General features: G+C 40.9%; 1 protein-coding gene across 4 annotated transcripts in view; it reads right to left on the reverse strand.

Moving 5' to 3' along the window:
• Positions 1-17,239, reverse strand: part of arap2 (ArfGAP with RhoGAP domain, ankyrin repeat and PH domain 2) — a 119,935-nt gene that overhangs the window by 31,561 nt on the left and 71,135 nt on the right. For 2 of the 4 annotated variants that reach the window (XM_086059828.1, XM_086059829.1), the window contains exons 31-33: positions 17,171-17,234; positions 15,334-15,435; positions 14,807-15,084 (exon numbers count right to left, since the gene is read on the reverse strand). In XM_086059828.1, the coding sequence (XP_085915954.1) occupies positions 14,824-15,084; positions 15,334-15,435; positions 17,171-17,234 (427 nt within the window). In that variant the 3' untranslated portion in view covers positions 14,807-14,823. Of the gene's footprint in view, positions 1-14,737; positions 15,085-15,333; positions 15,436-17,170; positions 17,235-17,239 lie in introns of those variants that run through there. The other 2 variants (XM_086059830.1, XM_086059827.1) reach the window with 1 other exon arrangement.

The following is a 17,239-nucleotide window of genomic DNA, read 5'->3' on the forward strand; positions in this document are numbered from 1 at the left end:
AGCGAACGTCACCGCACCCCCCCCCCCCCACGTCCTGATAAATGACCCCCTTCAGAGTGCGAGATGAAGGTCAGCGGTGTTTGCTGGCGTGCGATCGTTTTCGGCGCAACAGATGATGAATCAACTTCTGATGGCATCGCCGTCATTTCTCCGCGTCCGTCTCTCCCACTTGGAAAAGGATATGAATACATCTTGCACAGCTCACTTTTCATTTCAAGCCTCGACACTCAGCAGCAAATAGAACGCGGCTCAAACAAGACGCTCCCCGCGACCTCCTTTGCCCCCTTCCAGGATCATCTTTTGAGCTCCAAAGTGTGGCGTCAGCAACGCTTGAGGAGCTTTGCTTTCTCTTAGTCTTCTATAAAAGGAATTCTCAAAGTTTTTCTGTCCAGGGACCCCTTACGGGAGTTAAATTTTTTACAAAGACATTTAGCAACTTTTCCTATCTATTTTTCAAAAAAACCAATAGCATGAGCAGAATCATTTTCACGGGCGCAATTGACACTGATTGCCTTCCAAGGCAAAACAATGTGAAAATGTGATTCTGCTCACGTCCGTTCCTTAAACCCGTATCTCTCTGATCGGTGAAGGCTTGCAAGGGTGTGCGGCGTGCGCATGGAGCGAATGTTTTTTTTGTCAGGGTTCGTTCAAGGATGCAAAGACGTTCGCAAACAGTTTTTCTTGTCGCCAAAAAACATGTTCAAAATGTCAATGTCGCATGTCGAAGTGCACCCGATGACACGAGAAAATCCTACTGGCCCGCGCCAGGCACTGGTGGAAACCCTGTGAACCCTAACAAAAAAAACATTTGTTACATGCGCACACCCTTGCAAGCCTTCGCTTAATGGAAGTAGTGCACGTTGACTAGCGTCGACTGATAAATACTTAATTCCAATCCACTTCAATTTGCTTACGTTCTTTTCTATTAAACAGGTCATGAATATTTAGGTTGAAACATTTAAAAAATACATTGGGCACCTTGGGGCGGTGGGGGGGGGACTCAGTTGTAAGGGCTCCTTGGACCCAAAAAGTTTAAGAACCTCTGCAGCGGATCCGCTATTCTGCGCCGATTCTGAGACGGTGACAAACTCACGACAAGGAAGCAGCAATCTTGATACTTCCCGGCATCTCAGTATCGACGTGCCACGATACGAGCATTGTCTTATCTTGGCCGCCTTGGTTGTTTCTCATCTGTCAATAGGGATGAGGTGGTGAGGGTGGGAGTATTTGGGGGGGGGGGGTTGTACATCAATGGGATTAATGGCTGTGTAGGTTTTAAATTAGGGCTGTACTTGCTCACATCAGTCTTTTAAAGCAGGGTACGCACATACCGGCAATCAGGCCAAATTTAAAACTCGGGTTTCCCGTGGAGGAGGTGATTTTTGCAGACCAATCTGCTGGCAAAGCAGTCTGGGCAAAAAAAAAAAAAAATCCTTTAGACCAAGTGGAGTCTTATCACATTTTGAAAAACCAAAATCTGTATTCAAGATGTTCCAAATGGTACATTGAAAGTGACGTCGCAGTCCTTCCTGCAAATTCCAAGTGTATACAGTTGAGAAAGAGCATGTTAATAAAAGCCAAAATACAGACTCGGCTCTCACATCCTGGCGCTCGGCGGTGGGTTTGTGCGTCGATCGACTCGGGTCCTTCTTTTGTGGCTTTCCCCTTCCCCTCGTCTCGCATCCTTTTCCATCCCAAAAGTCCCCCCCGTGGGTCTGTTATCCCGCGCCAATGCAAGCGCTTCCAGAGCGCCCGTTGCTGCATCTCAAAGCTTCATTTTGTCAAAATAATGACGGGTGAGTTGCACATTCAGGCATCCGTGTGGGGCGACGAACAGCTGCTGCTGCTGCTGAAAAAAGGCCGCCAAACAAATTACCAACTTCACCAAGATTTGAAGCTGATGCAGGATTTCCCTTCCAGTCTGGCTATTTTCATCCATTTTGTACATTAAATGCACACTTGGAGAAGACAATGTTGAACCACAAATTCTGTATGTGGAACTTTTCTGCCTTGAAAGGATGACAAAAGAAATCTCAAGAACCCATGTGCAAGGCCTGGAAAGTTTGAAGAATTAGACCCACTGACACGAAATTTGGTGGGCATGTCTGTCATAGGATGAAAAGAAGTCTCAAGGACCCATGCCAGGAATGGGACCCAGAATTTGGAGAACCTTTCCAGGCGTTCTTTATGGATGGAGTAGAATACATTCAACGACAACTGCAGGTTGCTCAGGAAGCAAACGATGGAAGAAAAAAAAACCTTGAGGTATTTCCATGAAATTTTGGGACGTGGATAGAGGACCTTATTCCATTTTACTGCAGGAATATCATAGCTTTTGTTTATTTGGATTATCTCAGTGTTTACCGTGACATCCCTCCAGGGGGTTTCGGCTTGAGTCAATATAGAATCAGAGATCCAAAAGCTGCCGCGTGACATCAGTGAATTACTCGAAACGGTATGTGTTATTGTTTGCAGGTCTGGCACAACGTTGTCTTGGCGCGGCGGTTTCCCTGCAGCAAAGACTGAATGAAAGGCAGGCCTCGGGGCGTATGCAAAAGACAGCTAGACTTTGCACTGTCACCCCAGTTCATCTGACAGGAGACGAAGAAAGAAAATGCCGTTTCTAAGCAGGTTTTTCCAAGTAATCAACTCAAATCACAATCAATATAATTGAGTAAGTCGCTCAGAAGCACCCCTTTGGAAAGACAAAAACAAAAATGACCAGTTTGCCTGTTTGATACTTAACAAGTGTCTATTAAGTCTCAAGGATCCACACCCACAATTGAGAAAGCAGACATTTTGGTTTGTAGTAGCCATTTTAGTCTGGAACTACTAAAATGGTATCATGTGACTCATGGGGTAGGTGCCACTGATTCCGGCCACTGATGGCCGCACCCCCACCCCTGCGCCCGTCTCAACTCTCTGAAATGCTTTGGACAACCGAGACAGACACACGACACACTCGCACCCGTCGACGGGAACGCGCAGCCGAGGGGCACAAAGGCAGAAAAGCACAAGAACTGGAACGCGGGCCCGCACGTCGCAAACAGGAAACGGAAACAAAGCTGATGTGTGAAAACCAGGAAGTCGGAAGTCCCGCCTCCTCCGTGGCATATACCCCATTGAAAGGAAACACGGAGTGCCTAAAAGCATTGCTTTTAGCAGTAGAATGCTTTAGCCATTGCTGTTTTAACAAGTGGTGATGGTTATTACGAAGACACCATGTCAAATTATGAGCTATAATTGTTTTTATCATTATATTTATCCAAACCCATGTACTCTTAGCTTGGCTGTACCAGGCATTTAACAACAACAAAAAAGTGGTATAATCAGTTTTTCCATGACTGAATTTGAAGGCTAAAATGCATAAAAGGTTTGAAAAAAAGTTTTGGAAAAATTTGCCCCCTGACACCAGTTTCCTCAAATTGTGGTCTGTCGGAATTGAACGCAAGCTAGCTGTTACCAGCAAATCAACTTCACTTCCATGACTGCCAATAGTTCCAGTTGGACAGACTGTTTTGTTCTACCTCCCATTTACAGTATTTTGGTGGTAATTCCACTAACAGATGGCAAAAGACAAATACATTTTTGATGAAGATTACTGAATGTAAAATCCTCTATAATCCTGATTTATATGCCTACAGTGACTGCTTTAAATTCATGTATAATGTAATGACATTTTTGGTCATGATATTGATGTATATTGTGAGGTCACCTTTTTAAAAAATGTGCTGTAAATTCTATAAAAACAGCCTAGGGAGTATTTATATATGGTAATTCTATATGGCAAATTTCATTTTATTGCAGGTGTGATCTGGAACGTAAGCTCCGTTTACTGTATATCGCTATGCAAGGTCTCGGCTCACTTTAGAAATGGGGCTATTTCTGCACAGGTGCCTCTTTGGAGTAAGCACATTAGCATTAGGAGTGTAAGCTCGAGAAAGGATGCAAACATCCCCCTGACATAAAACCACATCCAAGTGTACTTTATCGCCTCTCCGACACCCCTCCATCTCCTCCTCCTGCTAATTTGCTGCAATCGAAAAAAGAAAAACATGGAAATGACACTGACGGGGATTTAGCACTCCTCCACTCAGCATGCAGAATGAGATGTCCCATTAAAACCCAACATCCACACAAGCCCATCCCTTCCCTTGTTTATTTAGAGAGAGGCTGATATTGTCTAATGCACCACAAGACGCAGCGCGTGTACTCTACAGAGCAAAAACTTTTATAGCCATCCCTTCCCCAAGAATATCAATTAGCTGCGGCAGAGCAGAGTGGAAACGCTCGCCGCGATGCTAATGGACTTTTAAATCGCTCGCCGAAATCCCCTCATTAATGCCATCCCCGGACACCGCCGCCATTTGATTTCAAAGGTCAACTCCCAAATGTCAACATAGGAGCGGTAAATAGAGGACACTTTTATGACGTGCGCACTGCGGCGGCGGCGGAAAAGCGGATGAATTGAATATAGTAATATATATATATATATATATATATATATATATATATATTTATTTATTTATATATATATATATTTATTTATTTATTTTTATTTTGTGTGTATATATATATATATATATATATATATATATATACAAAATAAAAATAAATAAATATATATATATATATATTTATTTATTTATTTTTATTTTGTATATATATATATATATATATATATATACATATATGTGTGTGTATATATATATACACAATATATATATATATATATATACACACACAATATATATATATATATACACACAATATATATATATATACATACATATATGTTTTTTTTACTGTATTTTAAATATATACACATACTCACATACTCACATTCTTTGGTAAAAAGGGGCATAAGATTTCAGGCTGTTATTGGACGCCACTCAAATGGTAATCACCCACTTTTTGTAGCAATTACAGCGGCAATAATGGCAGACTTACAACCCAGGTGTCATAAACACGAATACATGAATAATAGCTGTGAATGAACGCGACACTGAGGCATTCTTTTTTTGTATTGCGGAAAAAGTAGACAGCAATTTGGCGGAAAATAGAAAAAATTTTGCCACATTTAATTACACTGTTCCACATTATCAGGCATATGCTGTTTTTGTTCAGATTTGGAGTGCATGCATTTGTTCAACACTTATATTAGCTTTTGTGATGACGGGGATTTCATTCAACAAAAAAGCCATGATCCATTTATTGTTTATTGTATATAATGCAGTGTTCCAAATTACTATGCTAACAGTTCATCAAGTTGGTTACTTTGAACAAAATCATTACATGGAGATTTTTTTTAAATGTTGTTAAACAGATTCTCAATACATAGTATTCACTGACGCCGCGGGATCGCGAGTCGGTTGGGTCAACTTTCCACCGGTGTCAACTTTGCTTCTATTGTGTTTACACCGAATGTTCTTTTGTTATTGATGAATGTCACCCCCAGCTTCCTCTAACGTTACTTGTGTAAGCAAGACGTAGCTTAACACTCTTTGCATCTATACACGTCGAAATGTTTGGTTAGTAGAATCGATTGGATTGCAAACATTTGCAGATACTGCCCGGACCGGACGACATGGCAACGTATGCTCTAAGGTAGGATGGCTCTCAAAACACGGACATTCTTGCGTCTTCTGTATTTTCAGCTTTTATTGGTTGCTATGCGCATTTATCATTTGTGAATTCGAGGTGAAGAATCTCGGGTTATTTTTAAACCAAGTTAGCTAGTTCCCCGAAGGCGTTAGCTAGTTCCCCGAAGGTGCTAGCTACTAGCGCTAGCATGTTACAACAAAAACAACATCGTTGATTCATCACTTATTTTCGTAAACTTTAACAACAATTTCAACTTTTGGGCTGCTGAGAAAGGAAAATACGAGACTTTAAGGAGGGTATTTGGAGAGATCTCAAAATTGAACATCTTGACCACAAATCTACTTTTAGCCAGAGCTAGCCACGGCTAGCGGCTCGCATATCACGATCGCATTCTGGTAAAAGCATTTTTACCATCTTATGATACTTACCTTAAAACAAAATCGCGGTTTGCGAAAATCCGGAATGAATGAAAAAAATAAATTAATCAAAGTAACTTGTAGTAAGCAACACGAGCGCTCCTCAGCATTTGCTTGCGTTGTCTTGCTGGCTGTTTGCCCCACCAAAGGCGTGCTGGGTCGATAGAGGGTGGGGATGGGGGGGTGTTCTAAACTCATGCTGACACCGTCAGGCACCCGAAAAGGTTCTGCCTACCTTATACTTAGCTCTACAGACTCACGAAATGGGCCAATTTAGTTGTTTTTAAAAGCCGAGGTGGCACAAAAGGCCCATTGTCGTTTCCGGGCTGCTCTTTCATTTGCCCGCTTTGTTGTCAACAAAACAAGATTTGTCTCATTAATTATTGTTTGCGCATCGCGGATGTGTCACAAATTCATATTCAGTGGCCGTAATAGCAGATGCTGCACCAATGTTTAACATGTGGAGAGGTAAACGGGGGGGAAAGGACAAAAGAACTGAGTTAAATTAAGAATGCAGCCTGCTGTTATTGAAGCAAAAGCTTGTCAAAGGAAATTTGGGTCAACATGTCGACATCTATCTGACACCTCTGTGGGTTCATTCATTTAAAAAAGAAAAACGTTTTTGTAACTGTTACATAATCAAAGAATGTTTTTTCCCCCCCTCACTCTCAATAGCTACCGCTAACAGACAGCTAGCATAAAATTGCACTGTATATTGTGTTATTGTGCTGAGCGTGAAAAACGCCGCAGGCAGTGGTCGACTTTCAAGCCATCCTCACAAAATCTGTGGAGGGTAGTAAAAGTTTGTGTTGCATGATGACCTTTGACCTGCCATTGCCAACCAAGGTTATATTACAAAGTATTGAGTTAAACTTTTGTTATTGACCAAATACTTATTTTCAGGAAGAATTTACAAATAAATTCTTTAAAAATCCTACAATGTGATTCCTAGAATTTTTTCTCTCACATTCGGTCTCTCACTTCAACGACTTCAACGTGTCGCATTCCTCAAAATGTTTTCGCTTATTGATTCCCTCTTCCTCCGCTTTGATTGATAAGCTGCGCTGGTCCATTCGTTTTCGCTACCGGAGATGAAAGGGCTTCAATGCCGCCAAGCGCACTATTGTCCAGACAGAACTGAAAAAGCCTGCGTTAATAATTCTGCGTGACGAAGGCCTTCAAAGTAACAAGTAAAAAAAAAAAAAAAAGAGTGAAATTAAAACATTCAACAGCAATTAAAAAAAAATTTCATTCATTAAGTGGCTTTAGTATTTTTCTTTAAAAGGATAGCCTAAATGCATTACTTTAATTGCCAGACATGCTTAGACACACGTTATTAAATGCATTCAATATTACAAGCTTCTTATGTGCGAAGTATGTGAGAAAATTGGTAAATTGGTGTGATTCACAGATTTTTCTTGGATGATCATTTTTCTTATGTGCCAGATTGTTTGGAGAGAAAAACACTTCTTAAGAATGTGCCGGAAATTATTCTTGATACAGACCCATTACTACACACAAACTGTGGAAGAAGTTATTCTCAGCACATCACATCACATCATTTTTTTTTTTTTTTTATCTGTGCGTCCAGCATGTAAATGTTTACATTATATATCTGTGAGCAATTTAAAATGGGAGACATTTTCCAACCTCTACGTTTAGCCTATTATCAGCAGAGGAAGAAGTCGAGCAGATTCAATTTAAGGAGATGTTGTGGATCGCGAAGGCATTTCAGCATTCCGGAACAAATTTGATATGTGTCTGCAAGTCAGACAGCCTGGAACGGTGATGTCAGGGTACAGGAAAGTAGGTAATAGTTTTCTTTGCGATTCCAATTTCCTAACATTGCGCCTTTTTTTTTTCTTCCTCTTATCGCTCCGTGGAATTCTCTCTTCGACTAAAGCAACAGGGTCTCGATAAATTAGAGGGCTGGACTAAGTATGCAGTATATATAATGCATAAATATATATTGTATAAAATATATAAATATAAACTGCATGTAATGTACAGCAGTAAAATTATATATATTAGAATATATGCCTGTGAGTATGATGTTTTCAAATATGTTGCTCAGATATGTTATATTCAGATATCCGTTGCTTCAAGGCTAACAACGCTGCTAAATACTGTAGATGCTAATTGTTAGCTCAAGTGCTAGTCAGATCCCGGAAGCTGTGTCGTTTGAAATACACAACTTATAATTCTCTTTGTTTTATGTTTGGTTTGGCAGTAACCTTCAGCTGAATGTGGCAATAAACAGCTTGAAACATCTTCTTTTTTTTTTTTTTTGATTTGTTTGTAACTGCTCACAATGTCCCCGTTATTATTATACAGTACGGTAGAGTAATTGTTGATGATCTAAAGATTGTATTCATTGCACTATTTAGGCAAATGAGCAAAAACAGCATATGCTTAATCATCTTGAACACATTGTACTCACAGTCGGATGCGAAAGTATTTTCCGCCGTTGCCAGGCCTCGCGAGAACCATGTGACAAAAACACAAGATGGAGTGAGCAGGTGAAATGAACACAACAACAACAGGAGACGAAATACGCGAGCGAGATTAGCGTCGGGGATTTGGGTAGGTGTGACGAGGCAAGCAGAAGCCTTTTTTTTATTATTATTATTATTTATTTGTCCCTTCACCCCCGTGCTCCCCATCATTTTTGTCTTTAGCCGCAATATTAATGAAATATCTATCAGCCGGCCGAGAGTTCCAAACACCATCGCTCATTACGATGATGCTGCACAAGCACTAAAATGTCCTCGGCTGTTTTATTTGTCACGCAGGTTGGACTATTTCATCGCATGCTGCTGTGGAATAAACCGTTTATTAGCTGTGGAATGCCTCCTCTTATTTCTTGCCTGACGTTCTATTGTTGTGTGAAAATCATTGTTTAATTATTATCTTCCTATTTGAGTTAAATTTCATTTCAAACAATAAACTGTTTACAATGAATGGGTCTTTGGGATTGGGCTTCAAACATTTAATGTGACATTCGAAATATTTTTAGGGAGGATTTCCATGACAAAATGGAGCTTGGTCCCCAACACCAACAAACAGTGAAGCTTCACTAACCAAGAGGAAAACACAAGAACTCGACGATGCTCAGAAACCAGTTTCAGTCCCACGTTCATTCATGACCCAAATAGCATGCTTTCACAAACAAGGCCCGACTAATGGTAATTAAGCAGAGAAAAAAAAATGCTTTGAGAGAGACTGCATGAATCCAAGGGCGGCCGCAAGGAAGGGTTTGAATCTAGTGAAACACTAGGAGGGAAACAAAAGGTGACTTTTTGATGTTTTTTCCACAAGAACAAAAGATAGGAATTAGCGACGGAGAACAAAGCCTAGATCCTCTCTTTAATCACCGCCAACTACTGCAGTGAAAGTGATTGTAAACAATAGAGCGCTTACTTCCAAAGCAACGCTCGCTTTTCTCCTCATAATGCCTTTTACATGATATTAATACTTAACAGAGGTCAACCGAGACAGGAGAACTGTAATACCATTCGTCATCTCATTCCACACCTAGCATAAACAAGCTATGAGCACTGTAGCATCTACCGACTTGTCCAACTGATCTTTTTGTTGTGTGTATGACATGGTAAACTGTAAAAGCTCAACTGTAAAAGTAATAGACATGGTTAATACTTAAAGTAACATAAATCATTGACCATTGTCATGAAAAAGTTTAATATACTTAATTCCGCTCAATGCTTCAACAATGTCGCAGCAATCATGATACTAAGGTAGCATTAGCATGTAAGCGACAGCTGCTACTTTGGTAGCATGACTGAGTTGTATTAGAGTGTTATTATAATACTCCAGTTTAGCAGCTTAAAGTTTTATTGTTTGGAATGTGCATTCAATTTAATTTTTTTTAAAAAAGTGAGAAACTCACCAGTTGAGCGGAAATGTTGCTAATTTTGTGTCACTTCTGAATGCTATAGTGCTTGAGGTACCATGCGCTAATTTTTTTGCTAGTCGTATGCCCAGTTTCAAGCAAAAATTGATTATATTCCAGAGGTGGCATGTTAATACTCAAATTAGAGGTACAAGAAGGAGCTGGAGAGATTTTGGATTTGATCAACTTCTTGGCTTTTCACTTTATGTGTAATGATCAGGGGTCCCGAGACTTTTGGCCATCAAGTTAACTTTAATTAAAAGCTAAGCGTAGCCTGAGGGTCCATTAGGAGAAAGAACAAAAGGTAAAAGCACATTAAATGGGAGTTCATTGTGTTTTTAGAGAATGGAAGCGCAGGACGAGCTGTCAAGCTCTATTTTTAAAGCGCCCTCATTGCCCTTCATTATGCATGCCATATTGAACCAAACCAATAGGTAATCAAGGGCAATCAAATATTCATTGGGACGCGTTTCCCTCGAGAAACAACGAAGACGACGCACGGGATGGAGGGTAAAAACACCCTCGAGTGTCTGCGAAAGTCAACACAAAAAAGATGAACACAGGTGAGCTTTTTTTTTTTTTATCGTTGAGAGCGCCGCCGCTATCTCCTGGCAACAGAGTTGTGTTCGCTGGGAACGTTAAGTCTATGAATGCATTTGTTTCTTCGACATCAACAGAAATGGGAAAGTAACACACAGGTGCACTGTTTTGCAGAAACGCCTGTCATCTTTTCCTTTCAGGTGGTAATTAGCAGCCAAAGTATTTTTTTTTTTTTACATTAAAGTCGTAATCTTACCGGGAAAAAGTTGGATCTTTCACAAGGAAAAAAAAGTACAGTAATGAGGAAAACAAACCTGACTTAATCATGACAAATTCAGACTTTTCTCTAAAATGTGACTGAAAATTCTTGAAAGATTACAACATCAATTTTGAAAACATACACCTTTACGCCCAAAATGTACAACTCTATCGAGGAATTTTTATTTCTCAAAAATATGCCTCAATTTTAGATAGCTAGCTAAGCTAGATAGATAGATAGATAGATAGATAGATAGATAGATAGATAGATAGATAGATAGATAGATAGATAGATAGATAGATAGATAGATAGATAGATAGATAGATAGATAGATAGATAGATAGATAGATAGATAGATAGATAGATAGATATTTGGGAAGGACTGATCTAGTAACATTGCAATTTTATTCTCGGAAAAAAAGAGGGAAAAGCAACACACAGGTGCACTGTTTTGTAACAACTTCTCTGTCTTTCAGGTGGTAATTAGCAGCTATTGTTGTTGTGCTAATCACAAATCTCACTCACCAATGCAGGTCATTATCTTGACATCTGAGGGGAAGACAGACGGGCTGGGGGGAACGATTTGATCGGTATTACGATAGAGTTCAAAGCCTTCGCACGTGGAACGATGCAGATTGGATCTTTTTCAATCAATTTGCATATAGACGGTTTTTAATATCAATTATGAGATGGAATTGCGCGATTTGTTTCATCCCGGCTAATTGCGCCTCGCACACTTGCGGGCACGTTACTCCCAAAATAGCTTTGAGGCACGACCCCCGCGCCAGGAAAACATAATAGAGGCCAAGCTGTAAACGGCCAAGTTCAAAAGGGGGTGCGAGCGAGGGGAAAATGAAGCAAATTTAACATGCTTGTTGTCTACGATGAAATATCGTTTTATCCTCTCCATCCGAGCTGCGGTTTTAATAAGGGGAGGCTATCGAACTGGCAAGATTTAAAGGCCATTAAGCGAGACTGGCAGCATGAAGACACGAGCAGAGGTCAGCCGAGTTTTTCTCATTTTTCTTAAAACACGCGCCAGACGATTCATTGGAAAGATAGCATTGTATTCAAAATAGGGAGTCGTTGCCACTTGTGGTAATTGCTATTCTTATCAAAAATTGGAAGTGGGTCAATTTAAGAAGGGACTGAGAATTAGCAACAACAATCAAGAGGGCGTGTGGGAGGCGACAACATTTTTCAGCCCTTTTGTTTTTGGCTTTAGATTGAGTAAGAATTCCAAACAAAACTTCATATTAACCGTCTTGATTACCAAAGTAGCAACTGTGGCTAACATGCTAACGCTAGCTTAGTATTGCTAACGCTATCTTGTTGACACAGTTATCAACCTTCAGTTCCATGCCAAAGTACAAACAACGACTGCACTGACAATGACTGAAAACAAAACTACGGGATTTAAGTTGCAATATTTAAGTCACATATTTGAGGGAAAAAGTTGTATAGCTGTAATATTGCAGGAATAAAGTTGTAAATTCAATATATATATATATATATATATATATATATATATATATATATATATATATATATATATATATATATATAAATATATATATATCCTTGTAATACGACTAATCTTAATTTTTTTATTTTTTTTTTTAAATAGCATATATATATTAAAAGCGTATATAATACGTATATAATACTTTTTAGTCCGCTAAAATAAAACGTACTTCTTCTTTTTTTTTTATTCGATTACCTGTAGACTAGTATCTTCATTCTTCACAATATTGTCACACACACGCAAAAGTTAATCATTTTCATTCGGGGGTCACTAAGTTCATGTTGACGCACCGCGACTTGGAAAATTACTTTAATGAAATAATAATAAAGCTCCTTGATTGGCGGTTCATGTGCCGCGTGACTTTGCTAAACGCGGCAAGGACACAAAACTCAACTCGGGGAGCGCGATGAATCTTTAACAAGCAAATGTTTATTTTCCCTCGCAGCGTGGCAATTCCCTGCCCGGCGTTGTTGATAACCTCATTTAGGCCAAACAATACGAAGATGAAGGTTACTGTGGAGGTACTGCCGTTGTAGATTAAAGCGGATAAATAAATAATGGACTCCAAATAAGGCCGACAAAATATCGGCGCACGTCAAATTCAAAACTGATCTATATATCTGTCCTTGATGTTACGCCACATAGTACAAATGCTTTGTTACTGTAGATCTGTATCTTACCTGTACCTTGCAGATGCTACTTACCTAGTCTAGTTATGATCAACTTCACCAAATGTTGGATATCTCTGAAAGACTACCCTGAGAAATGTTTAGGTCTAACTATGTTAAATATGGAACTTTGTGGCGTTATTGTTGTCTACGCACTAGTAAAATGGGGTAAATCCCCATTCATCCAGGCCGTTTCATTTTCAGGGCTTTGAATTGATCACAACTGGACCATTCTCGGACATCTCTGAAAGATTTTTTTAAGTATGGGATTCCCCCCCCGCCCCCGATGCAAACATAGAGGTGACCTTCTCTTCGTGACGATAAACAATTCAAATCATGGCGAAATATGAAAATGATCTACAGGCGTATTTTACCCCGCACGCTTAATTGGAACGTCTGCGATTTTCCCTTCTTTATTAGCTCTCCGGGGGGCTTGCCCCTTCCTCCGAGTGGCCGCCAGCAGGGGGGGTGGACGCCAACTGATTGAGATTTTAAAGACTCGATCCCAGCGGAATTGCCGTTGCGCGGGGCTCTTAATTAGATAAAGCTTGGCCGGTTTGAACATATACTTTACAGCCATGTCAGGCTAAAAGGCTCAGCGTGTCGTAAATATCAGCGCAGACATTAATAGAATCTAGATTAGAGGGCAGAATGTGTGGATTGGTGGGGGAGGGGCAGCCAGCAGAGCGACGACTTCACGTCGGGAGCTATTTATAGCTACTGAAATGGACGGCTCCATTAATATAAGGCCTACCCTTTCTGGAAATGTAAATCACGGGACACGGCTCGACGTGCATGTTATACAGCGGCAGTATGTCAGAGTTAACAGCGCCACGTGGCTCCGATTTACAGTTGACTGGCTTAAAGCAAAGAAGAATGCGTCTTTTTTGTTGTAGGATTCCCCATTCGCAACCTTTTTCCTCATTACATATTTTTTTATTCAGTGCTAATTATAGATTTTTGACATAACTGCCTAAATTTGCTAAAAAAAAATTGAGCTTTTACTTACAATATGTCACAATCAGGTACTACAATCAAGGACTGCTGCCATGAAAATAGTGAAAGTTAAGGTGGTGACTGCCTGGTTGGGATTTAAGGGATTTTGAAAGAGCAAGCAACTCACTCTATGAGGCATCACGAAAAAAAAAAATTGGTCAAATGAATAATTCATGGCCATGTGACAATTGCCTACGTGAGCATTTTCAGCATACTGTGTGCATTATTGAGGACAGAAGGCACCAACCACTTCATACATTCATTCATTCATTCCGGGAGTTTATTCTTATGTTGCACCCTATTAGTACAACTGTAAAAAAAAGAAAAATAAATTGTGGAAGAAAAAAAAAAGGATTCAGCTTGCTTAAAATGGTTCAACAATTAGGAAATAAATATTCAAGATTCACTTTCGATTGCTTGGTCAGAGCAAAAGACCTGAATCGCAAGACTTCACCGGGTGAAATAAAGTGAAACGTGTTTGAGACTGCGGTCATAATAATACGAGAATAAAGTTTAAAGAAGACAATATCCAGTATAAATTAGAGCTATGTAAAGAACTAGTGGTTCTTAACCACGTCCAAGGTCATGAACCCCACCACTCGACTCTATATTTATAGAGCACTAACTGTTTTCTTAATTTGGAAGCCACAGGCAGCAGATACAATGAAAACAGCAGAGGCCCTAGATTTGAGCCCTGTGGAACACCATGCGTTCCGTTACAGGCTACATGTGAATTCATATTGCACATATTCATCCGACCACTTTTTTAGCTCGACATTGCGAATATGAAGGTGTTACAATAATAAACAAATCACAACAGAAAATGTCACGCTTTAATTCGGGTAAGTCCCCACTGAAGGCCCCGGGTACCAGGTGCCAAATACTCACCGCTTGGTGCTCTGCCGTCACTCAGTGTTAGTGGCGCTGCGGCCCGTCTTATTCAGCACTGAATTCAGCTCGCTCAGCAAATTCGGGGGCATCTTGCTCTCTCCGCCACCCGGGCCGGGCCTCTTGCCAGCAGTCCGAAAGCTACTTTCCCGGTAAGGGGGCGGGGCCTGTGGGTACGGCAGGCACAAATCCATGACGGAACGCCGCCGCGGGCCCGTGGGCTTTGGACCGTCGGCGCCGGTGCTCTTGAGGGCGAGGGACGTCCTCCTGTCTGTCACCTGAGGGTAAAAGTTACAAATGATAGTTTTCTACAACGAGTGAGACAATCTATGATACAGGGTGCCGGAATATGAAGTTTCCAGATTAGAAATGGTGCATACTTCCTGTTACTTCCATAGTTTTATATTAATGGCTTTTCATACAAACATTTACTGTAATTATGAGAATTGACGTTACCGAGGTACGGAGGGGGGGGGGGGGGGGGTGCTGACTTCACAATTACAATACGGATGTGTGCTGTGGCTCACCTGTCGACCTGAAGCGGAGATTTGCTGCGGGCGGATTCCGCCGTCAACCACGGATGCATGAATCGCGGCGTCCACCGGGTCCGAGCAGAGGTCGGAGCCGAACTGCGTATCGAGAAAATGATGAAAAGACCGTTTGGGATCATCGACACCTTTTTTTTTTCCCCCCCCTACATCATGCTAACCTTTTTGACCCGCAAAAGCGCCTTTCTTGTCCGTTCACTCCTGGGACCTGTCCTTGGACGCACATGCCAGCCCACACGCTGCCATCAATTGTACCTTGCTACAAAATGATTGTCTGTCGTTGCTCGGTTGCTATGGAAACTGTCTCAGCGCAACGTTCGCTAACAGGTAAATGGGTGAAGTCCTCTCGGTCTGATTTTTTGCAATTTCCTAACGCTTCTCCGCTATTTAAGTTAGTCCAGAAACGGAGGACAAATCAAGTAAACATATTTGGGGGGGAAAAAACGTTGTTACGTTTTCAAGAAAAGCAGCTAATAGCCATCATGTGATTTGATTAGTCATTCTTTGCAGATGATAAAGAATAGATGCTGGTGAGTATTGAAACAAAAATGGAGCCTTTTATTTTTAGTGGATTTGGGGAGAAGCGTCCAAACATTTGGACATGGTGCCAGATTTACTCATCACCAAGCTGAGTGCTCCTCCAAAACGCTTTTGAAACAGAAAAATTGGATTCCCCTTTAGATCAATCTCGATCTGACAACGCTGGCCTTTTTGCTTGCGAGGGCGGTAAAAGGCTTTTACCCAAGTAAGCACCTGTGATAAACAACACTGAGTTCCCATAAAAGAAGGCTAGCGAGGGAGGGCGGGGGGTTGGGGCGGGGGTGTTGGGGGACTAATACTAATGAAATGTCTGCACGGAGCCATGAAAGCTCGTCGGCTCGAAGTGATGGAGTCGGGAACAGGAAGCACGCCGGCTGCCAGTCGAAACAAAATGCTGTTTGTGTAAGGAACGAGGGGTGCGCATCTGGCCAATAAAAGACGAGCCGATACATATCTGCATATATGGGGTGCATGCAGTACTGGCATTTTCATTTCCATTTCACTGCTATTGTAAGAATCAGGTATTCTACTGATTATATTATATATGAATTGATTTGGCATTATTAAACCCTACAACGCACACATGAGAAGAAGTTGCTATGTTTGCTCACTCGGGGTTGTTGCCTCACGTTCGACAGCACACCATGTTTCCATGTTATTATGCAAATGATATCTTTCTCCAATTTGACTGTACAAAACAGTATGTCACTTCTACACCAGTTCTTCATCATCGATGTCTGGTGTGCTGTGTCAGCGTGAAAACAACATCAAGTCGCCTTGACCTTATTCTCATGAGTGGATTTATGTTATTGCCGCGCAACCTTGAAAACTTTACAACTCCCCGTTTATGCATTTCATTGGACTTAACAGCACACCAGCAATTGTCGGCGGGGTGCTGTGATTTATACGCTGTCGTCTGGCTTTCACATTGAAAAAAAAAAAAAGGACTTATTTGGACCATGCATATGAAATCCCCTCTAATCAAAATGAAGGGACAACATGACAAGTTGACACACTCTCCGAGAAAAAGTCAGCAACAAAATGATTATAAGATGTCTCGTAAAGATTATCCTGAGTGATCATCTTGTGGTGTTTGGGTGTGCTAAGAGGTTTTTTTTTCCTCCCTGATCTGTTTGGAAAACCATTGAGGATGACGAATTGTATTCCTGATCAAAGTTAGCCTAAGGCCAATTATCAGAAGTCAATAAAAAAAAAAAGATGATCTTGCGTGATTATCATGTGGTGTGGGGCGTGTGTGACATTTTTCAACATGTACCTTCATCCTGATGATGTCCGTCACCCAGCCGACCTGCGCCGCCTCCTCCTCGCAGCAGAAATGCCTGAG

The sequence above is a fragment of the Leptonotus elevatus genome, chromosome 17 (genome assembly GCF_054856555.1).
Source record: "Leptonotus elevatus isolate MCC_2025b chromosome 17, RoL_Lele_1.0, whole genome shotgun sequence".
NCBI lineage: Eukaryota > Metazoa > Chordata > Actinopteri > Syngnathiformes > Syngnathidae > Leptonotus > Leptonotus elevatus.